We start from the raw sequence: 27688 nt of genomic DNA on the forward strand, positions 1-27688 counted from the left end.
GCCTCTTCATTATACTGTTTCCTTACCTTCCTTCCCCCATGTCTTGCCTTCGCCGGTTAATTGGAGGGTGGATCTTCGTCAAAAAATATCATTCAATAGTCTTCTTACGCAATTCCCCCCCAAAAAAAGACCTGTAAGGAGGCGGGGCTGTATATTAGTAGTAGCGAGTATTGTTCCAATTTTAGAATTTATTCAAGTAATAGACTATTTGGCTGGAAATACGGATTATCTTAATGTCAATGCAGTGATAGGATTTGGATAGTCTCCATTTCCTTCTCGGGAAATGAGAAACTGGCGCCGACTGTAAGAACTCTCAAAAACGGCCTGCATCAACGATTTTCGATCGTCTACATGATAAAAATGGTTCAAGACAAAACCAGCGCGAATAGCTCTTCGAGATGCCCATTTAAGAATAAGACGCTCAACAGCTGTAGGATCCGCCATTTCAAATCTCGATACGGATCCGTTGCTGCCAATAATGCCTGAAGGGCTGATAACCTGCAAATCCCTCTCATTGAAAAAGCAACATAAGGAGTACGGCAAGTAGTCTTCCCTATATCGGAGAAGTGCTTTAAGGTTTTTTGGTTCTAGTTTAATCCGCTCCGTTCCATAGAGATGAATGTTTAATCGAAGACCTAATCTAGGAAACACGATGTCGCTGGTTCCCCTGTCGAATTCATATGGTCCCTGTAAACTTTGGAGAAGTAAATCTCTCCAGACTTCTGAATCTAGAAACATCATCCAATTCTCATACTGTGGATCTCCTTCTCTTCGTGGGTTTTTTGCCTCCATGTGCGTATGAAGAACAATAAACATATCCTTCCGTCGATCCGTGGATAATACGAGATCATAGAGATCAGCACCTATAAGACATGGCCTAACCCCACATACGTCAATGATTAGATTTATCCAGCTTTCATTTTTAAATATCTTTTGCCATATAATGGAAGCGGGATGTTTTTTCCATGAGAAAGCATCGTGTAGGCTATTTTTTGATATAGGATTGAGATAATCAGAAATATGAAGAACCAATTCATCGGGAAGCTTGCTTCTCATTGAAATTGATAGGTGGGAATCTTAAATTTTACTTCTTGTACGAGGAGTGAGCAAAAAATATATGGGAGATATATATACTTCCGGGAGGTCGGATACAGAACCCAGTTGTTAATTCGGGCGCCTTGTGGGAGGGAGGCAAAATGGGATCCATACTGCTGAGCTTCATCGAGCAATCCATCCTTTCCTAGCGATATCTCCAGGTAACCTCGGTTGCAGCGGATTCTACCGCTGCAGGTGACGTGGAAGGCGTATCTGGACTATCCCAGTCACCAATAAGCTGGACCTGGTCGGTATGGGGCCACGTCAGATTGGTCGAGGTGCTCAGCCAAGGAATTGGAGTCAGAAAAAAGGCAGGTCCGGCCGGTAAGGGGTTAGTGGTAGTCAACCCGTTCCAACCCATCAATGCTTTCAGCAGCATTCTGGATTGTGGGCAGCTTCACATGCTGGCTTCACATGCTGAAGGTGATATGGGGGATCGGATGGGTGCCGTTTTCCGGTAAGATACCCTAACCGGGCAAGGTAATGGTCCGGCTTGCACAGGGGTAGAGAAGGGAGGGGGGCAGCACTATGACGTTAGTCATTAATGATTCATCAATCATCCATAAGCCGTACTTTTCCTTCCACTCAAGTACAAATTAGCCCATTTCCAGAAACTCGGGATCCGCAGATACACCCATCGATGCCACAACCCTCAAAATGAATGCACTTATTGAACTTCCAGCTGAAATATGTTTCAATGTTTGCGAGTTCCTGTGTTGTAATGATATCTATGCATTCTGTGAAGCGTGCCAGCTTTCACAAGTCTCCCCCCCCCCCGCCGAATATGTGCGTTTATGTGGTGGCATAGAATCGGTTTTCCAATGGGCAGTTGCGAGATACAGTGAATTCGAAGACATGGAAATCAACACCCTCAACATGTTCTTCGAAAAAAAGAAGTATGACAACAATTCGCTGCTATTACCGGAAATCATGCGGCAGTTAGTCTCTGTATAAAATATGGCTTTGTCGTGACTAGAGACAGTTACAGTTATTCGGTGGCGACATTTCCCTTAAGCCCGATGTTTTCCATATTGCGTTAAACGGAGTGGTCTCAGTCATTGAAATGATGATTGATTGTTTTCCTGTAGGTAAAAACGACGTCTGGGGATATATTGAACGCCATATGGTCCCTTGAGGTGCTTGAAGAAGCGGGCCTAAAGCTATTGAGTGTTTTTTATTGATACAGTACAACACATCTACTTTTTCTCTTTAATATTATTTTTAATTGGTCCTTGTGGGGTCTGTCGCCAATGGGATCCTAATCGAAACCGTCCTTATAACTGACAACTGCCTCCCTCTGAGCGACTCTATTCTAGTGTGGTCAATGATTTTCCTTCCATTTCTAAACACCTAACTGACTAATTTCTACTCATTATTCTTCTCAGCTTGTTGGCACAGCCTTTCCTATGCTAGTGATTTGAACGAGCACTATTGCTGCCATCGTGCCGTTACAGATTCTGATTGTACGGGAAGAATGCTCAGAATATTCTTTTCACTCGATTCATATTGAGATCGTCATTCTAATCTGACCACTACGGACACTATTTCTTCCTAACCTGACCGGGACAGCAGTCGTTCACTGACCCTACGTTCCGGCAGTAAAGCTTTCATAACGGTGTGGTGCCCCCTATTCTTTGCAATCCTCCACGCCCTCCGATGAGATTCCGAGCGCCAATTGAATTTCCTTGTTTGTAATAGCATCGACACAATTTTATCATAGCCAGCCCGTGCTGCGATTTCCAGAGGTTCCTCATAATGGCCTGAACATGGATCAGCTCCATGCGCCAGCAGAGATCTCACAGCCTTTTCTTTCTGATCGCAGTCAAGCGATTTTGTCTTCATTCCGAAGGTCAGCGCCAACTTGAGTAGAATCTGACGTTCGCTTCTCGGTAAAATCGATAATAATGGCTTGGTAATTTCAGGACGATCCAAAGAGGCAGCCTGGGATATCATCTCTATCAAGAAATGTCCATACCAATAATCTGGGTGTTTGACTTTGGTGTCTTCCTGGTCGGGAATACAGTCTGCCATCATTTTGAGGAGCATATCATAGCCTTTCTGAGCTCCAATGGCGAATGTCTCAATAATCAGGAATTGTCGACCCTCACACAGGAGAGTCACAATTGTCTCCTTTGTGACAACGAAATCGTTCTCCAAAAGCAGATCGACTGCATAGTCATTTTCTCGCAGGGCAGCGTCCATCAGTGCTGGAATACCATCAACAATGTCATTAATAAGACATTCTCGTCCGCCTGGTTCCTTTCGATATCGGAGCAGCTTTTCAAGGGTACTGACGCGAATCTGAGTTTGCAACGTCCATGAGATAAGCCATTTGAAGTTGCATTGTCTGTAGAGCCGCTCTTCAGCTATTGCCTGTGCGTCTTTGCATGTCTGAGAGAGCCTGGCTAGGTACTTACTGCCCATGGAGTCCATAATCATAAGCCAGATCTCAATGGACATGTTCATCAACGTCGCCATTGCGATCGGGGGCGAAGAGCGAAGACGGCGGTGGAGTCAAACTTGTGACATGGCAGTCAGATGTCACAGTCGGGGGAGAGTGGCTCACTTTTATAGCCTGTGAGACCAGCGGTAACTTCCGACCGAGCGAATAACATGATCATTCTGTCATTCTGCTTATAGGCCTTGTCCTGAGTCACCCCTGTCGTTTCTCGACCTATCAGCCCCTTCATTTTATCGGCTGATTTGGATTTTAATAAAACACTATCACCGATCAGGTGTGGTTCTGCCACGAAGCCCTTCGCGTACGGTAACCAGATGAAGTTCAGAGCCTGTAGTGGAGTGGTTGAGATGCTCATCCTCCACATCGCTTTCGAGTGTCAAGGCCGCTCAATAATGACCCTAACATTAGTATTTACGCCTTCGAAGAAATAATTCATAGCCCTGGTGGGCGTTCTCAAACAAACCATTGGGCTGGCCAAAGCAGGCCAGGGCCGCGGCCCAAGAGGATGCTACAACCCCCCTGGGGAATGAAAACAACCACTCTCGGTATCGTACGATCCCAACACCGACAAAGGCTTGCTAGAGATAGTTGGGAAACAGGCCCAAAGTGGATAAAGTAGCGAAATAAACAGGTATCTATCGAAATCAATAGTAACACCATCTTCCACCCCCCTGTGCTGTTCCAACGAGCTAGCTTTTCCGACCTCTTGCAGCTATCCTGCGGCTTTTGCGATTGTTTCTCGTTAAAATATCCACAAATTGACTATGCCCGTGTTTTTTCGCAAGCTTTCGTGCATTTCGAAACGATCTTGACCCCGGATCGTATTTTTCCTTAACTAGCAGTTGGACAATTTCAACGTAATCGCGACTTGCTGCGGACTCTAGCGGGGTCCTTCTACCACACGGATAATATCCATCGGCACCCTGCGAAAGGAGGAGTTCTATGGCCTTTATCTTCTCGGCTGGGCTGAAATGTTCATCTAGAATGATCCAAGACACCCCTTGAGACAATACCTTCCGATGATGCTCAGGAGGTACTATCGATAAAAGACACTTAATAGCTTTAGTCTCGTCTGTTAAAGTACCCATAGGGAGCATATAGCGGTCAAGATGTTTCCAGATGTCGCTTCTAACTTTAGGGAAACAATCAATCATCATTTCAAGGGCTGACACCATTCTGTTCGATGCAGTTAGTAAGATGTCTTTCCTAAGGCAATAAGCAGTAGTAAAACTGTCTCTTGTCACGACAAAGCCATTTTTTATGAAGAGACTAACCGCCGCATAATTTCCGGTAATAGCAGCGAATACCAGCGGGGATCTGCCACAGATCTCGATACTGCTGTAGTCATAATCCTTTTCTTCGAATAACATTTTGAGGGTGTTGATCACCATGTCTTTGGTTTCACCAACTGCCCATTTGAAAACCGATTCTATGCCGCCACATAGACGTACATATTCGGGGGGGGACTTGTGAAAACTGGCACGCTTCACAGAATGCATAAATATCCATACAATAGAGGAACTCGCAAATATTGAGACATATTTCAGCCGGGAGTTCAGTAAGTGTGTTCATTTCGAGGGTATTGGCAACAGTTGAGGCCTCGATGGGTGTATCTGCGGATCCTGAAGTTTGTCGAAATGGGCTTGTGGAAGGAAAAACACGGCTTATGAATCTTGGCTCTGCGCCCGTGCTAGCCGGTCCATTACCTTGCCCGGTTTACCGGACAACACCGCCAATCCGACCTTCCTTGTCATGTGAAGCTGCCCCCCGTCCACGCCGGTAAGGTCATAACAAACATGTGTCACCCAATATTCTATTCTGCCGTGGGCAGACCGTATGGTCTTAACTAAGAATGTAACCAATAGAATATGATTTGTTTATAAAGCGTGAGAAATCAAGACAGGCAGTGAAGCTGCGTATGGATTCAGACAGTCTCCCGTCCGGGGATCCCCGTTGGTCATCCCTACGGCTCTACAGTGAGAAGGACGTTGCTGAAGCATTGATGGGTTGGAATAGGATGATACACACTAACCACCTATCGGACCTGCCTTTTCTGATTCCTGTGCCTAGGTCCCCAGCACGACCAATCTGACGAGGCCCCATAGCACCAAGACTCCGGCCAGACAGGGTTATTACACACATGTCCAGATTATTGGGCACCAGGTTAGTCTAGTAATGCCCTCCACGTCACCTTCAGCGGTAGAATCCGCTAACCGAGTTCGATGAAGCGTGGCCTGTTAATGCAGCAGACGGTGTCTCAGCGAAGAATTCCTGTCAGCCAATGCTCTGGATAAGCATGATATTCGTTAACGGATTTGTCATCTGCCTGACCAATCGTTTCATCTTCTACACTACCTCTTGATAGGGATGTTACCACATTCTGATGGAGGTGTCATCAACAACTAGGGCCTCTCTGGAAGGATATTTTTTCCTCCCGCACCCCTCCCTTACCGTTCTCCATTTCCTCTGGGAGTTTCGCTCCGTCAGAAATTACCGGTTGCCGTCTCAGCCCTCGCATGTGCGAATTACTTATTTCTATGGTCTCAAGGTGGCGACACACAGCTTCTAAATCAGCACAACGAATCAGCAGAATACATATCAACATTGAAGGCTATAGCACTAAACTAGCCAGATAGACCTTTACACTTGCAGTTCAACGTTCCTCCTAAAAGAACCGAGTGGGTTGATACGCAGACAATGATAGACACCGCAACAAGTAGCTTACTATGTTACTTCGAGCATTATGATTAGCGATTGTGGACGTAGGTACGTACACTATCTTGCAAAACCGGCGTCCGCATTGAGCAGTAATTATTTGTTTTTAAACCCTAAGAATATTTACACTAGACTATATCGGGAAAGGCTCCGGAATAACAATGTTACTGTAATGTAATTTTAGACGGTAATACAATGACATAGTACGCACCATGATGACACTAACGGATGATCTACGTGGAAGATTCTATGCAAACCAGTCAAACTCTTGAGGAATGCTGCCTAGCAGACGTGGCACACTGCCCACACTCTTCTTGTTCTTATCCTACTCATCCTGGTGATTAAATGCATGATGAAAGAACTAAGTGGACCTATATCAATGACAGTTCATAATTCTCCTCAGCTTGTCTGTATCAGGATTCCTACATGCAAAAGACCTCCGCGTGAAAACTAACACCACATGATTCTGACGTCAGGCTCCTCGGCGGCATTTATTGCGTCGAGGACAGCACTAATAACGCTGCCTCCCAATATAGCGCATGGGAACGAACTCCTTCGTATGCCCCCACCCCAGGTTACTTTGGCCGGGGGTCTACGCCATCTGAATATTGCCTATCCCCGAACCGTTCAATTGGTGGACGCTCCACTCCCTTAGGTCATTCCGAACCCCGCCACCTGGGATTTTCGGAGGAGTGTGAATACCGTGAGGGGATAAATGACGGAGATCCGCCTTCATCAATAAGTTATTTGATCGAGTGGAAGGTGACCCTCAATAATCGGAAGAACCTGACAAAATATACTGAACAACACCTGACCCGAAAACCCAGCTCGTATTGGCAAAAGATAAAGGAGAAAGCCGAAAATGCTGTTCAACGAAAAATAAACAGTAAGCAACGGGTAAGGGTGGATGATACGACAGTAGTGGTCTGTGTAAATGATCGCTCACAACGTGATCTTACTAAGAACTTCGAGAAAACTGATGTTGATTGGACAGCTATAGAGCGGCAACTCTTGATGTGGGAAAATTTGTTCCTTATGGGCAAGGAACTCAGGCTTTCCATCACTATTAACTATGTAGAAGACTGCAACACTTCTCTCGCAGCCACCACCGACAAAAGAGGAAACACGTCAAGAACCAAGAGGATGCTAGGCGACCGAGATACTGAAATTGACGCTGAACAGTTTTCCTCCGGACAGCCAGATACAGTACTTCCAGAAATCGGTGTCACTATCTACACTCTTTCATTGTTTCTTGAACCCTAATGCCAAGAAACGCTAAACTACTTTTAGAATATTCAATACCATCCCCTGCTGTAGGCCTTGTACCGTAAAATACCGGATCATTGTATTAGCCTTGGCTGTGTTTATTACCTGTCATAGCTGCTACCAGGTGCCTCGTTTTTTGCTGAGGTAAAAGCCTTCAGCCGGCGGTATTGGCAGTCCTATGAAGATATTCTGTATCAAGGCTTTGGTAACTTCTTTGAATGGTGTGTTGACGAGGTGGGAACAAGGGAACGAAGTGCAAGAGGACACTTCCAAAACACAGGCCTCGATATTGAAGAGCCACAGTGGAAAAATACCCCAGATGTATATGTAGTGCATTTTTTGACCTTGATTGCTGCGTCACATTGTTTATTGGGAGTCACATGTCCAAGAACAAGGGAGCGAATTTTTTTCATTGTAGAAGCTACATTGCCTCAAGACAAGTGTCACCACTGATCGATCTCGAGCCCTGATACCAAGAGAAGCACAGTTCCAGCAACACAGTAACGAAGCAGTTCGAAGATAGCGACGAACAATCTTGTCCCGGTTTGTCGGTATTGGAGCAGATTACAAACAACTAGACATTCCCGAATTAGGGACATGGGTGGAACTTTCTGCAGCGCACCGCGATCTTCTACCAGGCCCTGCAACGCCTTCTGGTCACTCTGGCGCTATCCACGGCCGCGTTCCATACCCCTTTCCGGCCGCAATTCACCTCCAAGTGTTAGGAGCCATGTCAGATGCGCTATTTGGACGCCGTCGCTGGACAAATCCAGCGGTCATCGAGGAGCTCGATGAATTATGGGCCACTGATACAGAGGCAGCAAATAATTTCCTAAGCAGCTAGCGGAAGCGGGCCTTTGATCAGTATGTTTCGACTTTCAAAGCAACAACCAAGCTTCCTCGCGACTGACAGGTTGGTCACCACCTGAAAAGGCTCCTGTGCAAGTAACACCGCTCCACCGCGATCAGCGATATCAGATACTGCCTGCGTATGCCCAGGATTGGATCATTATATTGCGTGTCTTAGACGGTTACACGGATCCTCGAATGCTCTATTGATACTGTTGGTGCAAAAGAAGAGAGTGCCATGAGGTCATTTTCGACACGCAGGCTTGAAGGTTGACGAAAGTGAAGTTGCTAGGCACAGTCTCGGTTGAGAACCAATTGCCCATACACACCTGAACTTATCCAAATCCCACGATGAGGCATTGACCAACATCATCGTTGCCGCGATGCAAGTGACGTTGAAAAAGAAAATGTTGCCATTGAATACGTCCCTTGGTTTTGCGACCCCGATGAAGTGAACTCGTAGCTTTCCCGATCGATCATGACTTCACCAGTAGTCGGTTTCAATTCAGACGTTTCGTTCGCCATCAAAGCTCTTGAATTCCCTTGAATTAAGAGCACTCCGAAGATACTTGCGAGGCGTCGGTGTCAAGAAAATACCGAAAAGGACAACCAGGAACCGGTCTGCTACTAAATGAGGCGTGCAGGTACGATTAGCAAGTTGGCATATACTATAGCACTTGAATAAAAGTGAACAACCTACTTATTGTAACGCGATGTCTCAAATGGGCAAGCATCGCATTCACATATAACAGATTTACAGTCAGGACAGGGCATAGTTGTTGGATTTCAGTACGGTTCACAGCAGACCCGGTTTTCGTAAGGCAGGAGATCGATACGATAAGACAACAGAGTTCTGCGGATTTAAGACAAAGTTTTTCAGCCGCTTGTACACGTATACATGTCTGTGCGTGCATATTGTGATGCAAACTTGCCAGTAGCACAACCCCCGTCCAATGGTAGTACGCCACGTTCGATCTGATGAGTGCCTCATGATATTATTTAACCCGACGATGATCGGCTGCAATCTTGCCCGGGTTAGGCGGTGCGAATCCGATAGGCTTGAGTTGTTCAAGAAAGTGATTATGTGATCATGGAGCATATGCCCAGCCAAATAACGGCTCAGATATTTCACGCCTTCCTCAGCTGGAGAAGTTGCATTTTCAATCAGTAGAATTATCCGTGTAGTATCTTTCCTGTGTCACCGCAACATCACTTTTTGTCTATATATCAAGGCCAACGAGATTTGAAGGTTCACGCCTCGCACATTTGGGGCTCGCACACCATGGATGTGGTTTCTAGTGTCGCATCAGTTGCGACACTTATGGAATTAGCAATCAAGTCATACTCCTCTGCTGCTCGACTGATCAAAGACCTACACGATGCCCCAAGAGAACTATCACGAGTAACGCAGCAGTTGAACATCTTGAAGTTTGAGCTCGCTCTCCTATCAGACATTCAAAAACAAACTACAGAAGGAGATGAACCTCTCCTCCTCCCTAACGAAGCGACCATTCTTGAGCATGCCCTGTTCTCAGCACATAAGCTTATATCCGACTCTCATAAGCAACTGAGTAGCCGAAAGATCCAAGCAGGAAATTGGTCTCGCTTGACATGGGTACTAAAAGACAAGGCCAGAGTCGAGCATCTTCTCCGCGGCCTCCAACAAACAGAGACTAGTCTCAACACTGTATTGCTGCTTTTGAATGTGTACTATATCACTGCCTCTTTTCTCCCTGGCGTTGATTTCGGATATGCTAACTGTCATCTTTGAATAGTCGTCTAAGTTCTTACTCTTGGAAAATTGCCTCATTATTGCAGTCCGCATCCGCTATCTCTTCACCGAATGGCAATAAGGCGACTCAGAACGAATTCTTAAAGCTGTCTCAATCTCAGACAGGACTAGGTTCTCTTCTCAATCGCAACCCTCAAGCGTGGAACGTTCTATTTGGCTCTTGGCGCTCCTCAGACCATTCATGGCTAGTCTGGCTTGGTCTTCAAGTCATTTTGACCTGCTATGGTAATTCCCTGCATACATCCTATTTTGTTTCTGGCAAGATTGGACCATTGAGGCTGTTTGGACTGCGAGCTATTTGCTTTAATCTAGGTCTCCGGGTATTCCCACTTACTAGCCTGGGGCTCTCAATACTTGGTGCAAGTTTATCGTTGAGAAAAGTTGTTCCAAAAACATCTGAAATTATGCTTGCATGCCAAAATGGAGATACTCACACCGTGAGAGAACTCTTTTTATCTCGTCGGGCCAGTCCGTACGATGTGACACCAGAGAACTCGGGCGTAATGCGTGTGAGTATATCGTGATTTATAATTTGGAATATCTTAGCACTAACATAGTAGATTAGTACGCTATTGATAGTGGGTCATTAGAGCTTGTCAAGTTTCTGTTCCATAATGGAGTCGACGTTAATGTCACGTTCGGTAGGTATAATACGTAAGATAATAGTGCCCTTAAAATATAACTCCCGGTATATTTTATTGACCAAGATTATAGTAGCCCACTTGAGTGGGCCTTCAGTTCTCGACATATTGAGATCGCTCGTTTCCTGATAGGCTGCGGAGCAAGACTGGACTATCTATGCTCCCGTGGATGGACCCCAGTTATGCATTTGTTTTACCCTTCAAAACCCCCTGCCCCAGGAGAATTTCTTGAACTCTTATGTGCCCACTCATTCAGTGACTTTGACGTTCAAGATGAGTATGGTGCCACGGCGCTACACCGAGCTGTGTGTTGGGGTACTGCTGAAGACGTTCGTCTTTTGCTACAGGCCGGCGCATCTCTATCTGTTCCTGATAAAGAAAGAGGCTGGATACCAGCATTTGATGCTGTTAGCCAAAGAAAGAGAAAAGCATTAAAAGTCCTTGCAAAGCACATGCTGCCAGGGTTTCCCTATACAGTTGACTTTCGTGGGTGGACTATGCTACCCATTGCTATCGAAACTGGAGACCTTGAAACTATTCGTCTGGTTCTCGAATTGGGAGTTGACCCACATCATCTACTTAAAGTCCAAAACAATACGAGGATCCATGAAGTCACTCCTGTGGAATTTTCTCAGCTTCAGGGGCCAGAGGTACATAAGACGTTTTTGACCGCGCTACAGCTTGCCGGGTTTGACGTGTCTTCTGTGAATGATCACAGTGATGACCTTGATAACGAATATGAGGACGCGGTGTTTTGGCCCGCTGAGAGTGGTGAGGTTTCTGATCAGTGAATATCTGTATAGATATCTTGTCCCCGAAAGGCGATTCGCTTGTTCACATCCGAGCGGGTTAGGTATACTCTTCCTCAATCCCAAAGTACCTTGTGCGGTCAATACATCCAAGGCCAGTGATGCTGTTATTTTCAGTGTCGGTGGTCCTTGTAACCCCACTCAAGGCCATGGCCATTCTCGAGCATCACGTCGTATACTTGTCGAAATGCGGTTTTGAGGGTGTCATCATCAACATTTGAGACTTGCCACTCGCAATACTCCTTGACGGCTACGTTCCTACTTCCGGGAGTTTTGAGTGGGTTCATAGCTTTCATGTCAAGAGTCGCCCTCGCGGCCGAAATATCTATTCCAGATGTGGAGGGCAACCTATGCAGCACATTGATGTTTAGAGGTCACGCCCGGATTGCCAGTACCACTGGGACGGTAGCGTGGTGGAAAGGAAGATCACAATTCGCAAGATCTACTTCCGCAATTTTTGTTTGAGTTGTTTACATTTCTATGGAAGATTCTAGCTATACCATAGTACACTCTGTACACCAATACGCTTATGAGACAAAGAGGTATGTAATTTATTTCTGTAACATTCTGTAACGGGAATATTAATATTCCGGTTAATTTCCTAATAAAAACTAGTATATATTGGCATTAGGGTTAAAGAAACAATGAGAGAGTGTAGGTGGTGACACCGATTTCCGAAAGTACTGTATCTGGCGACGTGTGTACCGGACAATGCGTTGTCCTGGCCGACCCTGTGACCATGATGGGCAGTTCTGCTGGCTGGATCCAGTGGACAAAAAGCACTATAGATTGAACACAATTCACCTAAGAAAGCTCGTCGAGTACGTGGAAAAGGACGGCATCTTAGAGACTCACGATGATGTTCCTTACGATATTCGGCAACAGATATACGATGAAGAGCAAGAACGACGTAAAAAGAAGCAGAAAACCTCCAGCCATCCAGAGACTGGATCCACGTGCCCGCCAATCAATATCCATGTTCTCCCTTCTTCATCCCAGCCATTGGCGACATCACATGCAGACACTGAAACTTTTGCACGTAAACCCACGAAAGAGTCTGCTGTTGATATTCCCGGCCTCCTCGATGTAGCGGTTGAGGAATACGCCAAGTGGCATCTGTCTCGGGTAAGCTCTGAGATCTTCAAAGAGAACATTCGAAAGGCACGTGATGTGACACTGGCACATTGCCTTGATCTTAAACAAATCCACGATCACATAGAACCAGACTTCTTTGACAAGGAAGATGTGAAGATTGGTGCTGCGCGCAGGTGGGTCAACGATATTCCCCTATGGATTCAACACTGTGACAAGAGGAAAGCTAGGGAGGAAGAAGTTTGATATATATTGTTACTCAAATCTTGTAAAGACCTATAGAACCTGCTTTCACGAACTTTTCAATATTACTCCAAATTCGTTTCTAACTCCAACTTGAAGATAGTCTATAATGCATTATTTCTAATGGTCCTAGCAATACATAGACATTTGAAACCTCCCTCATTCAGGGTTATATCAAGAAATTTTGTCACCGACCCCACAGTGACTTACTCGTGTATGTATACTGCATGCTTCGTTCAATGGGTACATGAAATGTGAAGGCCTTGCAGAAAGAGTCACGTGTTAGGCGGGGTTAACTGAACAAGGCTGAACTGCTGAAAAGACCTTCTCTCTTCTTATGCTGAATACTATTACCAATTCTCTTGTTCAAACAGTTTCCTGAAATCGAGCCAAGTTTGTATTTCGCAAAGATCTGGGATCCACAAAGGATGGGAGTCTCTAATAAATATACTATTGGATGGATCTGCGCCGTCAAAACAGAGTGTGTTGCCGCCAAAGCCTTTCTCGACAAAGAGCATGAAAACAAGGAATATGGAGCTGCCAACGATAGCAACGTTTACACACTGGGTGAGATAGGGAAGCATAACGTGGTGATCGCTCAGCTGCCAAAGGGGGAATATGGGATCGCGGCTGCAGCCAGTGTTGCACGAGATATGGCACGCACCTTTCCCAACATCAGGTTTGGCCTTATGGTCGGTATCGGTGGTGGTGCACCCAGCAAAAAGCATGATATCCGACTCGGCGATGTTGTGGTGAGCGCACCCCACAATGGAAAGGGTGGTTTATTTCAGTATGACTTTGGGAAAACTATGCAAGATCAGAAATTTCGAACCACAGGTTTCCTGGATCAACCCCCCAGCCTACTTCGTGCCGCAATGAGTGACATTGATGCTGAGTATGAAATGGAAGGTCACCAACTTGAAGAAGCAGTAAGGAACGTGCTTGAAAAATGGCCAAAACTGCGAAAGAAATACAAGCGACCAGACCCAACTAGCGATCGACTATATCAGACACACATTATCCATCCTTCCGAGGAAATGAGTTGTGAAGCAATCTGTGGAGACGACGAGTCGAAGTTGATCGTGCGGCCTGAACGAAGCGATGAAGATGATAATCCAGCAATACATTATGGCTTGATCGCGTCTGCAAACCAGCAGATGAAAAATGCTATGATTCGTGATAGACTTGCGGCAGAGAAGGATGTTCTATGTTTTGAGATGGAAGCGGCAGGCTTGATGAATCACTTCCCATGTCTTGTTATACGGGGTATCTGTGACTATTCGGATTCTCACAAGAACAAAGAGTGGCAAGGGTACGCTGCAATGGCTGCAGCTGCGTATGCCAAAGACCTCCTCTCTCGCGTTCTGCCAAATAAGGTTGAAGCAGAGAAGAAAATCAGTGATGTACTTACGTCTGGTTAGTTTATAGTGAGCCTCAAAACTATTATCTTCCTAACAAAGTTTCAAGTCCAGGTCGATATAGAGGAAACTCGTGATAATACCCGCGTCCTGGTCAGTGAGCAAAGGCGCGAAAAATTGATTGCCAAACTACCTTTTGCGAAAGGTTCCACGTTTGACTCTTCTGATGAGAATGTGAATCCGAGATGCCTTCTAGGAACTAGAACTGACTTGCAACGTCAAATTCAAGAGTGGGCGCAAGATCAACAAGGGAAGTGCATCTTCTGGCTGAATGGTATGGCTGGGACGGGCAAATCAACGATCTCTCGCACCGTGGCCGAATCCTTTATGAAGGAAGGAAAGTTAGGGGCCAGTTTCTTCTTCAAACGAAGTGAGGCTGATCGAAGTCATATGAATATGCTTTTCACCACGATTTCTGCCCAACTTTTGGTCAAGATTCCCGCCTTAGCTCCGTACATCGAAACTGCAATTAACACTGATCCTTATGTTTCAAGCAAATCAATAGGAGAGCAGTTTGAAAAGCTGATTATTCAACCTTTGTCGGAAATTCGTCGCCATTCCCAACAGGTCTCTAAGCTTGTGGTCGTAATTGATGCCTTGGATGAATGTGCGCAGGATGGAGACAGTCTCCTTCGCCTTTTATCACAAACGAGGAACAAATGGTCACCGAGCTTGCAGATATTTATCACCAGCAGACCAGAGCTGGTGATCCGTCTTGGATTCCGAGAGATGCCACGAGATGCAATCGAGGACTTCATATTGCATGAAATATCCCACCCCGTAATAGAAAACGACATTGCGATATTTTTAAAACACGAGTTTGCCAAAATCCAGGAGAATCATATTAAAGATGGACAGCAGCAGCTTCCATCTGGCTGGCCTGGCTCGGAGGTGATATCAACTTTAGTCCAAATATCCGTTCCTCTTTTCATTTTTGCTGCCACAATCTGCCATTTCGTTGGTGATACAGCGTGGTCAGACCCTGTAAGGCAACTAAACAAGGTCCTAGTTGGGGATCCAGAGTGGCTAGATCGTGCAAGGTCACTGGAAGAGGCCTTCACATATCAAAGTATGAATAATGTCCCTCCGATGAATAAGCGGGACACCATTTACTTCCCGTGGGAATTTGAGGATGTAGGATCAGATGAAGGGTTGGATGATGAATCTGTCGCCTCGGATGCTTCTTCGGCAGTCTTTTCGGAAGCACCTTCACAAGCTAGCAATTCCTCGCGCGGATCGGTCTATCATACTGCGACGTCTGTTATGGCAGATATTTTTGTTGAAGACGCCGAATTAATCTCACTATATAATGCAGCCTTGCCAAAATTAAGCCCAGAAAGGTTTATGCGGAATCATAATCGCCTCCTTAAGAAGTACTTTATCGACCTTGGAACAGAGATTCGCAACGATCAGCAACGACGATCAGTTCGATTCCTTCGCCAATCCGAACAGCGAAAACAGATTACGGAGGAGATCTTTAACCATCTTACCAATTCCATGAAGGGATTGAATAAAGAACCTGATCGGAAGCTCATCTTGGAGCGCTTTCTACAAACGCAAGAATCGTCGTCCATCGTGATAGATGGCTCAAATGACGCAGGCAGCGGGAGCGATACAAGCAGCGCCGACTCTGATGAGGTTCATAATCTGGACGATTCTGAAGGCAATTATCTCTCTGCCATAGTCGATTTCCTCACAAAAGGCGTTTCATTTGATCGCTTTAAGGAAAACCTCCGCCACTTTATCAATCCACCAAACAGCATTCAAGAAGCTTTATCTTCCAATGATCCAAAGTTGGTGAAGGATCTTTTATCCAGGAATCTCGATCATCTTGTAGAAGATGAATACCCTTGGCTACGTGAACTCATTGAAATTGGATGTTCTCTGGAGGAAATTGCAGAGCTTTTGTTAGAGAAACATAACGACGCTCCTTGGATTTACTTTGAACCACATGAAGTACCGGGTAATGACGTAGTAGTTCCCGGGCTCCATCTTGACGAATGTGTACATGATGGTGGTCGCAAACTTAATGTGACACCGGCGTTGATTGGTTCTGTCCCTCAGTCGCACATGCATTCAAGCGTCTCTGAGCCCATGGAAGGAGAAGCAGTGAAGTTACGAGTGCAGCAACTTTGTGGACTTGCCGGAGTAGCGCCAAATTCCCGCAATTTGAAGAAATGGAACGGAAGTGTTTTGTTTGAAGACCAAAACTCCACTGCGTACATAACTTATGATCTCAATGAAGATGAAACCGATACTCAGACACTTCCTTTACTCTCGCGGGTCTGTAATGCCCTACAAGGATTCTGCAAAGCGGTTGGTCAGGTCCAGGAAGCTCGATTATGTTGTGACTGTTTCACAATACTACGGAAAGCCGTCGCAATTGCCGACCAAGTCGTGGAAATGTGCAGGGTAGAGGCTGAACTGGCAGTCCGACTTCTGAGAGAACTTAAAAGACTTCAATCGTTGAATAAAATGTCACTGCGTGACCTTTTAAACTGCGAGTCCATTGCTTTGGAGATTCTTGGTAGTCTCTGTGGAAACAGCTGGCTAAAAGAAAGAAATCGACAAGGAACCGCGGATGACATTTTTCATTTATGCTCTTTAGCCGTGCAATTTTTGTGCTTCGGATATTATTCCTATTGCCAAGCGCACAATGCTTTTATTCAACCATTCTTCTTAGACACCCCGCTTAGAAAAATTGTGCTACTTGGAAGTCAAAAATATGTGGAAGGCTTATCAACAATCACAGTTGAACTCGTTGACCTTACGTGCATGGGTGATATGTTGCAAGGACCTGTGGTTGTTTTCAGTGCGAACAATCACGCATATCAAGTTCCATGTGATTCGAGGTGTGACCTGCTCGCGTCCCCCGAGGACCTGATGGATACATGGGGGCCAGGCAATTTCCTGATAAATTCATTAACTGAATATAAAGAGCCTGAGATTTACGCTATCAGCATAGGTGGTGGATTTATTGTCGCAGTCAATGAAGAAAGTACGAGATTTCATTGGAGTCGGGACACAGAGCCTCTTCCACCATTTATGAAGCCATTTCATTTACATGCAAAGATATCGATTGGAGCTACGATCGTTGTCAATGAGAACTGCAATGGCGACGAGAGCCAACGTTGGCTGAACTCTAATGAATTCCTGGAGAACTTGGGTACATTCGCACACTTGTGGGAATCAACACAAAGGCAAGGAGGAATTCAGAGCGGGCAGTATGTCAACATCCAATTTAACCAGACTTGGAATAAAATCCCAGGGAAAAACTTGAAACAAATTCAGTTGAGTTTTCCAGATGACCACCTACTCCCATTTTTGCAGTCTCCATGGGGTCTTCAAATGAGTTTTTGTACAGGTGTTGGTCGAAGGATACCACTTCGTGAGCTTATTGCCGATGTCATGCCAGCGTTTGTTGAGTCTCTTTTTCCAATTCCACAGCAGTGGGAGCGTCTGAAAGTGGATTATAAAATTATTGACGCATTTCGAAGTTATTCCCTACAAACATGGTTATGTCAACTTCCCCGCGATTGTCAAGAGCTAGTCGCACGCATAGTGCGCTATATTCTATCCGTGTTGCAATTTACAGGAATTGACAGGAAAGGGGAGTACTTGGTCGTTGCTTGGATCCAGCGACACAAACCATTCCAATGTTTTAGGATTCCATGTGAAAAGGAAAGCTACTGGGCACGAATTCTTATGGATTCGGAAGATTGTGCCACATTTGCTTATGTTACTTCAAACTGTTTAGAGACTGATACGCTAAGATGCCGTGGACCTGCAGCAATATGGCAGAATACAAGTGCCTTGCTTGAGACTGCTGTATCGCCTCACAAGAAAAAAGACGATCAATTATTACGGGGAACGATGCCTTGGTCTTTGAAACATATGGAATTATACTCCATTGGAAATATTGACTCGGCTTTGTTGGCAAAAGTCGATCGACCAAGTGAAAACGATTATCCTCGTCTATTTGTCTCGTGGAGCATAACACCTATCAGCATTCTGTTCCGGCTGAAAAATAAATGGAAACAGCTGCAGCGGCTTAGAGAGAGGCAAGCTATCGACGCACGAGCAGAAGGTGTGGTCGTAGTAGCGAAGATAAACAACAGTTCGAGTTTTGAACATAATAAGAGTGACTAACTGCCTGTTTGATCATCGAACAACTTGTTCGACGGTTTACTCCAATATGCTTGTTTGGTGTGAATTTTACGAAGCTTACTTATATACGAAGGGTTGAGAGGACTAGAAATAGCTTGCAGGATATGGGGATGTCCTCGTACTGAAATATAGTTCTATCTATGTGCAATATGAGAGGGTTGAAGATTTTATATTGTGGCGAAGTTGACACCAGTACTGTCATTCATACTATGGGGGCGTAATATGTTCTTCATGTCGTTCGAATATTCTAGAAGAAAACAGTGGGCCATATACATATCATACAGATATATTACTATCGTTACTGTTTGGTACCATGCTCGCCAAATAGAGTTCATATTCAACTTAACTTTATGTAGACTAGCTCGTTTTATTGTTGTGAAGTTCAGGTTCGAAAGCATGATTAGAAAGTGTTTTAGGGAAATAATTTTGCAAATGGCTGTAGCTAGCCGAGACGAACTGTGTGGGATTGAGGTGAAATTCTGTTTCACACATGATGTACATGTGAAAATTGACTGTATCTCAAATAAATATTGGGCCGACTACTGTTTGCTCATTTACCGTAAACTCTCCCAAAGACCCAATGAAACGATCGACCCACCTTCTCCCAGGCTTCTCAGTATCCACCGCGCGATTGCTTGTATAATGCACCTTAGTGGGGCGGGGGAATACATGGATCGAATCCTTCGGGATCTGGAGGAAGTGGCTATAAAATCAGACGGGTCCACAAATCTGGAATTTTTTATGAATCTAAGTCTTGGCGGTTGGCTACATACAATGCCTGTACATTAGATATACCCATTTTTCTTTTGAACTCCACTTTCACTTTTATGCTGAAAATTCCATTTATCCTGCCCAGTCTGTGGTTCTCTGCGAAAAGATATTGTCTTGTGATGTTTTCCTATGTGGCTGTTAGAATGTAATACAATGTCACAAAAATAGATGACATGCAAGTATTTCTCAGCCCTGTTCGATTGCCAGACCAGCATTCCGGAAATGCCCCTCAGCGCTTTGCTCTCTCGCACCTACAACATCAATGCACCACTCGAGAAAGAAATCAAATCCTTGCACAGGGTGTTCCTCATAAGATTTCCAGTGTCGTCGAATAAACGCTTTTAATTCGGAGAAAAACTCCTCGATTGGATTGAGATCCGGGGAGTAGGGCGGTAAGTACACTAAGTGAACTCTGGCCTGTGAGCATAGATGCTTAATTTTCTCGGAGTGATGAAAAGATGCGTTATCCATGACAATAACAGAGTTAGGGCCAGTGTATGGGTTGCAGTGATGAAGAAGCTTTTCAATAAAATTCTCAAAGAGTGAAGCATCGGTTGACCCTTGGAAGATCTGATAGAAAAGTATGCCATCCTAGGAGTATGCTGGAAGTATATGATATCGCTTATCACGATGGAACTTTGTAATCTGTATTGGGCTAATACCAAGTGGAGACCATGCTGTCCTTCTTATTCCTATCCGCTTGTCACAGCCCGTTTCATCAACAAAGAGGAGCTGATAAGAGTAATAATTTGAGATTATGTGAAAGTAGTCATCACGTAAGTCGGGATTACGCTCTCGTGCTTGCTGCTTGGACTTCTTCTTTGACCAACCTTCGCGTTTAAGCGCACGGCTAATACTGCATTCCGTGACATCTTCACCAAAATCCTCATATAAATGAAGAGCTAACTCATCAAGATATAAGTGAGGTTTTTCAACTAGGTAATCACACATGGCTTTCACCATAACTGGTGGAAGACTTCGTGGCCGGCCGCCTGGGTTCTGAGGCGCTTTCATGTTACCGAACAGGCGCAGGTTGGAGCGTATTCTTCTGATCGTACGCTCACTGCAGTCAGCAGCCTCAGCAATCTTGGAGACAGTCAGGTCATTACTTAATATCATGTCATAGATAAGTTGCAAGGTCGACGCGGCGAGATTAGGTGCCATGAGGCTTGGCTTATGGGGATGATTTACAGATCTTCCGGGAGGATCTGCCGGAGGATTTGGGGTAGATGGAAAGATACACGTGGCTTCTGGCCACGTGATTAAAATCTTGTATCATTAAAACACCTGACAATGAAAGACCCGGTAACTGTATTAATGATACTGCTTACATACAATACCTGTATCAAACAATCTCGGATAAATATCAAAAGAGGTTTAGCGCGACTTGGCGTTAGGGTTTGAGAATCCAAAAAACAGTTTTTGATGCGGACGCCGGTTTTGCAAGATAGTGTAGCATAATAGAGAGCTCAAGTTGAAGATTAACCCCAAAAAACAGTGCCTTGGAACGACTTTCAATTTTCATGATTTTCCACATGTACTGGAGTATGACTCAATATAGGTATCTATTCTACGGTGGGTAAAATTTGTGGCCAACGTTAACAATGATACATAGTAACGCAATTGCAGGTTAAATATAATCGTTCTATGGATTTTCCATCCTTTCGCGATGCATTGTTCGCAAAAACGGCGTAAATCCTTGTCATATTAAGGTCTCATATACTCATTTCAGTATCACAATTTCACCAAAAACTTCTGATTTTTTGGCTCGTTATGATACTGAGCAATCGCTGTGAGACCCAAATTATGATTCCACAATATGATCCTAAAAAAGCCAGCCGCCAAAATACTTGAGCCATATGCGGATGTGGTACTGCAAGTACCATCATAGAGGTTAGCATACCTGCGCAGGCTGCCATACCTATACTTGTGGAGCTTCCGGCTAAGATGGCGGCGCAGAGGCTAGCTGAAGTCAGTATTCTTCACTCCACGCATAAAGGAAAACCACTCACTAGTACGTAATGGAAAGAAAAGCGGCGAATCTCTCCCTGTATACTACGGCGGTGGTCCGGTATTTGGCAAGCTTGTCTGGATTAATATCCGCAACGGCAGCGAGACTGTGGCAAGCGGATGCATAAAAGAAAATAGCCCATCCACTATGGAAACTTTTGCCAATATCGCCAGTTCTATCATCACCTTGAATATATCCAGATGCCCAGAACAGCCAGCACATTAAACCATTTGAGAGTGAATCGAGTATGACTCTCTCCTTAATTCTGAACGGGGGGGATGAATAGGCCCATGACAGGAAAAGAAAAGATAAAGTACAAGCTAGTAGGGGGGGGCATTGAACCGACGCAGGTGTAGCCAGAAGAAGAGTTATAAACGTTGCGATCTTCGCCCCTCGGAGGACAATATTATGGTCATTCTCACGAAGTAAAGTTCCATATATCCAGGGGCTTCTTTTCCTCGAATTGCTTTTGTCAGAGTAGTAATCATAGATATCATTCACTCCAAATGTGACTTATAGATTGTTAGAGTGAGGAACAGATGGCTTTGAGAGATTAACAAGAATACATTTGCCAATATAATAAACTTACCTAGACATGTAGGGAATGACAGCCCTACCCCGAAAAGGATAGCAGGGATACTTTTTGGGAAAGTTCCAGAGTGTATGAAACCAGCAAAATAGATAGAAGGAGCAATTATCCATGATAGCGGACGGCTGCTTTGTATGAGAAGCTGAGTCTGGCCGAGAGATGTCATTTTTACTCTATGAACAGACTTGAAATCAGAAGATTAAGTTTTTTTATACTACAGTCGAATTCGAAACTGGCTTCACCATTTTACACACTCTTTGATCAATTATGCCCCACTGCCAAGGCGCTTATTTATACCGTAACATGCATCAGGTTAATGGTATATTATAAAGTATTGTCATGTTTTGTTGAAAACGTTGCGTACAGCACTAGGCTGGTAAAAGTTAGTATTTTCATCATATATGCGGTGTTATGTCAGTTTCTGAACAAAACATGAAACAAATAATACTTTTAAATTGCACTAGTATTTATACTAACTGTTTCTATTCTAGTGGGTGTAAGCCACCAATGTGAAGGTGGGGTTAAATCAAGTGAAAGAGTGTGTAGCAGGTGAAGCCGGTTTCGCTATCCGCACCTATTTTCGACCGATTTTGAAACCAGCTTCACAAAGACACACTCTCTCTTCAATCCCAGCCCCACTGCCAAGCTTTTGTCGGTCACCTTAACTGTATTCTGTTAGCCTTATATGTTATATAAGTGGATACGTATAATATTCTGATCTGATTACAAAACCTTACAATATACTAATATTTTTACCTAAATTCCGACAGCCATTATTATTACACCCATCCTCATACTTATAGATACGCTGATTATCTCTTGCTAGCTATGTGACAAATGATTTATAATATAGTTTATTTTTTACAAGCGATTCTAATGAAAGAAAAAAACCATATAGGGATAACTTTTCAAGGCTATGTCATAGACAAGGCTGCAGGAGTGATCGCCACTATCAAGCGTCGAAGTCAGCCTCGCCAGTCTGCGTCTACGTCTACGTCTGCTTCTTATCCTCCTGACACACTTTCACATTCGCTGTATCTGGACTCATTCTCTAGATAAATGAATCCGCCACGATATGACGAAATCTGATGAATAGCCAGTCTATGATGGCTAGCTAAAGTCCTCAATTGCACGACGATTACACAGTCAGATAGATCTGTGCGTTGCCGCTGGAGATGGCGGCTGCAAAACTGATATTAGACACAATACACCTGAGCTTACCTGCCCTATCAATAGATCAAAATATATATATTCTTAGAAATATTAGGGACCATAATATCGTTGTTGCCTGTTTACTAGTTGGCACATATAGTAATATCTTAGCTACAACAGTCGCGATGCAGCTACTGTTTAGTTTCCACTTCATCTGCTTTGATCTGCTGGTCGGCATTGGCGGTAGAGTACCAAGCAGCAATGCAGATATTTGACTAGGTGATGTAGTTATGAGCTAGCCAGAGGAAATATTTAGAGATATGATACAATACGATCTTGGTAAAGCATTAAACGCTGGTCAGTTCCAGTGGACTGGTATGCTTAATTGGCCGCCTAAGATTCTGTTAATCGCTCTTACAATACTCTAAGCGTATCACCTTATGGGAGATAGTCAGGTCCATAAATTCTTCTCCAACATCCTAATTAAAGGAGCTGCAAACTTTGTATGACCAAGCCAAGAGGACTGTTTATACTAAACAGAATATATTCACAGGTTATATAATACTTGTGCGGACTGTGATCTATCTAAACTAATTTCTTAACTTTCGCGAGGTCACAATGAACTAGTTATTCACTATAGACTTATTACATCTGTAAATCAAGTAGTAAAAGATGGTAGACAGCGAGATCAACTGGCTTAGAAATTTAAAGTGTCCTATGTAGAAATGGAAGCAGCAGGACTTATAAATGACTTTCTATGCCTAGTCATTTAAGGCATCTATGACTATACTGACTTCCACAAAAATAAGGAATGGCAAAAATATATAGCTGCTATAGTGGCAATATATATAAAAGAGATTGTTTTAGTGGTTCTAATTAATCAGATTGATCATACTCCGATGGCATGAAATACTCTGGCAGACTCTGGTATGTAGAGGGGTTCTATATTTCTTATTATCTAGTTATTTATTGCTAAAAAGTATTGTATCTTTTTAGTTCATAGATTTCATGTCCTATTTGACCTTACCGATGTGCCTGTGATTGAAAACTTCTTAGGATAAAACTAGGAGCTAGAACGCCTATGGTATTATTTAAAACCAGGGAGTCCTAAGTCACGAACAGTCGCTATTCTCTATGGGCTTGGTGGTATTGGAAAAACACAATTAGCAATCTGTTTCGCACGAGACCATAAGGATGATTTTACTGCCATCTTTTGGTTAAGTAGTAAGAATTGAGAGACACTATTACAATCTTTAAGCTTAGTTCTACCTAGGTTACCAGGCCAGGCCTAGACTATAAAAGCAATAAATAAAGAGAAAACAGAACAATATACTAAGTAAGTATTACAGTGGCTGGCAATATCAGAAAACTCGCGCTGGCTGTTTATATTTAATAATATTAATCAATATTCTTCCGTTCATGGAGGTCCTGGTAATGGATATAATATTAGCGAATTTTTTCCCGCTATAGATCACAGTTCTATTCTAATTACCTCCTAACTTCAGAGTTTAACCGAGTTAGGAGAGTCCTTCCCAATCCAGAAGCTTGAATATAAGGATGCTATTCAACTGCTCTTACAGCGCAGCAGTCTGCCAGTCCCAGATCTAATAAGAACAGAGGAGGTTGACCAAGGTATTCAGTCCCTCTCTCTATATACTTTGCCAACACGCTAATTCACACAGATGTTATTGCCCTTGCAGACCGTCTTGATAAATTACCATTAGCTATTGTCATAGCAGGTGCATACATGCGTGAAACTGGAACCAGCATCAGTGAGTACCTAGACCACTACCAGAAATCCTGGCGCAATCTCCAGTCATATTCTAGCCCTGAACGCCAATACCAAAACAGTAATATGCTACAAACATGGTTGATTTCCTATAATGAAATCAAGAAACGAGACCTAAACGCAGCGAAACTGATTCTACTACTTGCCCGCTTTGATAATCGGGACATCTGGTATGAGTTAGTGAAATGTGGTGCTTATAGCACGAATCAGCCAGTGTGGTTTAATAGTGTCATATCAGACAGCCTTGTCTTCAAAAAAACCATAAAGACTCTCATCGAATTCTCACTTATCGAGGCCAGCCAGCGAAATGGAAGCTACACAATGCACCCTGTTGTACAAGATTGGTGTCGTCACATTATTCTAACAGAACATGACATGAAAGCAAGTCGGTTGGACGATCTAGCACTAGTATGTGTTGGTTACATAGTACCTAGCAATTATGAGCAAAACTATTGGGAACTGCAACAGCAGTTGCTCATTCATACAGATTATATATATCACAAGCAGAATATCGATCAGCCAAATAGTAACATTGCTATCTAGGAAGCATTTAATAGACTAGGGAATCTCTACTCTGATCAAAGCAAGTTAAGAGAGGCAGAGAAGATATACCAGCGAGCCCTAACAGACTGTAAAAAGGCCCTAAACCCAGATCACACATCCACCTTTAATTCAGTTAACAACCTCAGGATTCTCTACTATGATCAAAGCAATTTAAAGAAGGCAGAAAAGATATACCAGCAAGCCTTGACAAACTATGAAAAGACCTTAAACCCAGACCACATATCCACCCTTACAACAGTTAATAATTTTGGGAATCTCTACCGTGATCAAGGCAAGTTGAAGGAGGCAGAGGAGATGTACCAGCAAGCCCTAGCAGGCTGTGAGAAGACCTTGGGCCCAGACCACATATCCACCCTTGATTCAGTTAACAACCTCGGGATTATCTACCGTGATCAAAGCAAGTTGAAAGAGACAGAGGAGATGTACCAGCAAACCATAGCAGGCTATAAAAAGGCCCTAGGCCCAGACCACACATCCACCCTTGGTTCAGTTCACAATCTTAGGATTCTCTACCATGATCAAGGCAATTTAAATAAGGCAGAGAAGATATACCAGCGAGCCTTAGCAGGCTATGAAAAGACCTTAGACCCAGACCACACATCCACCCTTACGACAGTTAATAATTTTAGGAATCTCTACCATGATCAAGGCAAGTTGAAGAAGGCAGAGGAGATGTACCAGCAAGCCCTAGCAGGCTATAAGAAGGTCCTATGCTCAAATCATATATCCACTCTTAATTCCATTTACAATCTTGGGGTTCTCTACCATGACCAAGGCAAGTTGAAGGAGGAAGAGGAGATGTACCAGCGAGCCGTGGCAGGCTATGAGAAAGCCCCGAGTCCAAACCATCACAAGACCGAACGAGCTGCAAAGAAATTGAAAAGAATTTAAAGCATTAGTACTTTGTTTTTCGCAATCCAGAAAGCGACTTCTGCTTTTTAGTGTATTACAAGAATAACCCTGAATCTACTATTTGTTATCTAATATGTCTCTGAAAAGGAGGGCCTGAGACGAGTGAGGAATTTAAATTTTTAATGTTGCCACTAGGATTCTTCGAGAAGCTTCCTGCGAATTATTTCTTTCCTTGCCTCGCCTGATTTCTACAGTCCAGCGTCCTCGAGCGTGCCGTGTCTTCAAGCAGTTGTAACGTAACGAGTACGTAAAAACCATAGCCCGGTAACATGTAACATGCAGCTTTAACTGTACTTAGACTAGTTATTTATTAGCGTCCCCGCAGTGGGGCAGAATTGGTTTAAGAGAGAGTTTTGAAGGTGAAGGCAGTTTCGAATCTCCCTGTATCACGTCACCGGGCCGTGAAGATATGGACGGATATCCACACCCTACCAGAAACGAACCCACTTCGCAGGAACACCGCTCGGATCAGGAAGTTCAGAAGATTCCACCGGTCACCGTTGTATCAGGTAGCAGACGTATTGAAGGATATTAAAATAGAAACACTGGAAATCATTAACCCATTCACATTAGCACCATGGGAGGAGCAAATGCAGACCGAGATTCAGGGAACCTCAGAAACACAGACAGAAGCCGGTGGATCAATGCAGATCACAGTAAGCAGCTCAGCACGGAATGAAGTGGTAAGATTCAGGGGAGTCTTCCAGAAGCAGCCTCCCCGATATAAAAAGCCGAGAGTAAAGACCTTTTTCATCACACTTGGCGTCAGATTAGAACAGAACCCATACTCTGGGAAGCTAGCAGCAATGTCACACATATTAAGCAACTTATATAGACTGAAACTGTATAGAATCATACTGCTTACAAACAACAAAGCGGCTACGCTTACACTAAGAAACCCGCGACAACAGTCAGGCCAGAAACATGTTTGTTAAATATATAAGTCAATTAAGAGACTACGGAGAAACAGAAACTAGATTGCAATTTATTGGATCCCTATAAGCAAAGATAATAAACTATTGGGCCTAGCTAAAGAACAAGCCAGGGTAGTGACCCAGAAGGATGCCACTCCATATACAGAGCTCCCCAGAATGAAATTAACCACTCTCAACATCGCATGATCCCAAGTAGGCACCAACAAAGCCTTACCAGAGAAAGTTGGAAAACACGCCAAGAGAGTGGATGCAGCACTCCCAGAGAAATATACCCGATAGCTGTATAATTGACTATTATAGAGAGAAGCGAGCGTGCTAGCTTAACTCTAGACTGGCATGGCAAGGTTGAATAAATATCTCTACTGAATCAATGCAGCACAGATGGATCAGTGTGCATGTAGACAAGCAAGAGAGATT

The 27688-nt window shown here is 44.0% G+C and overlaps 5 protein-coding genes across 5 annotated transcripts; 4 read left to right on the forward strand and 1 right to left on the reverse strand.

Moving 5' to 3' along the window:
• Positions 1-2646: 2646 nt before the first annotated feature.
• On the reverse strand, positions 2647-3573 carry TRUGW13939_12007 (uncharacterized protein; the record flags this gene model as incomplete). The annotated part of the gene is made up of 1 exon (XM_035495111.1): positions 2647-3573. The coding sequence occupies one exon, from the start codon at positions 3571-3573 to the stop codon at positions 2647-2649; it is 927 nt and encodes a 308-aa protein (XP_035351004.1).
• A 6095-nt stretch (positions 3574-9668) lies between these two features.
• On the forward strand, positions 9669-11610 carry TRUGW13939_12008 (uncharacterized protein; the record flags this gene model as incomplete). Its single annotated transcript, XM_035495112.1, has 4 exons — positions 9669-10093; positions 10162-10687; positions 10744-10823; positions 10893-11610. 4 exons carry the CDS (start codon positions 9669-9671, stop codon positions 11608-11610), a joined length of 1749 nt encoding a protein of 582 aa, XP_035351005.1.
• Positions 11611-13391: 1781 nt separating this feature from the next.
• On the forward strand, positions 13392-18530 carry TRUGW13939_12009 (uncharacterized protein; the record flags this gene model as incomplete). Its single annotated transcript, XM_035495113.1, has 2 exons — positions 13392-14379; positions 14431-18530. 2 exons carry the CDS (start codon positions 13392-13394, stop codon positions 18528-18530), a joined length of 5088 nt encoding a protein of 1695 aa, XP_035351006.1.
• A 4564-nt stretch (positions 18531-23094) lies between these two features.
• TRUGW13939_12010 (uncharacterized protein) lies at positions 23095-23346 on the forward strand (the record flags this gene model as incomplete). The annotated part of the gene is made up of 1 exon (XM_035495114.1): positions 23095-23346. The coding sequence occupies one exon, from the start codon at positions 23095-23097 to the stop codon at positions 23344-23346; it is 252 nt and encodes an 83-aa protein (XP_035351007.1).
• Positions 23347-24490: 1144 nt separating this feature from the next.
• TRUGW13939_12011 (uncharacterized protein) lies at positions 24491-26315 on the forward strand (the record flags this gene model as incomplete). The annotated part of the gene is made up of 4 exons (XM_035495115.1): positions 24491-24502; positions 24577-24703; positions 24754-25268; positions 25404-26315. 4 exons carry the CDS (start codon positions 24491-24493, stop codon positions 26313-26315), a joined length of 1566 nt encoding a protein of 521 aa, XP_035351008.1.
• Positions 26316-27688: the final 1373 nt, after the last annotated feature.

Source organism: Talaromyces rugulosus, chromosome VI, assembly GCF_013368755.1.
Source record: "Talaromyces rugulosus chromosome VI, complete sequence".
Taxonomy (NCBI): Eukaryota; Fungi; Ascomycota; class Eurotiomycetes; order Eurotiales; family Trichocomaceae; genus Talaromyces; species Talaromyces rugulosus.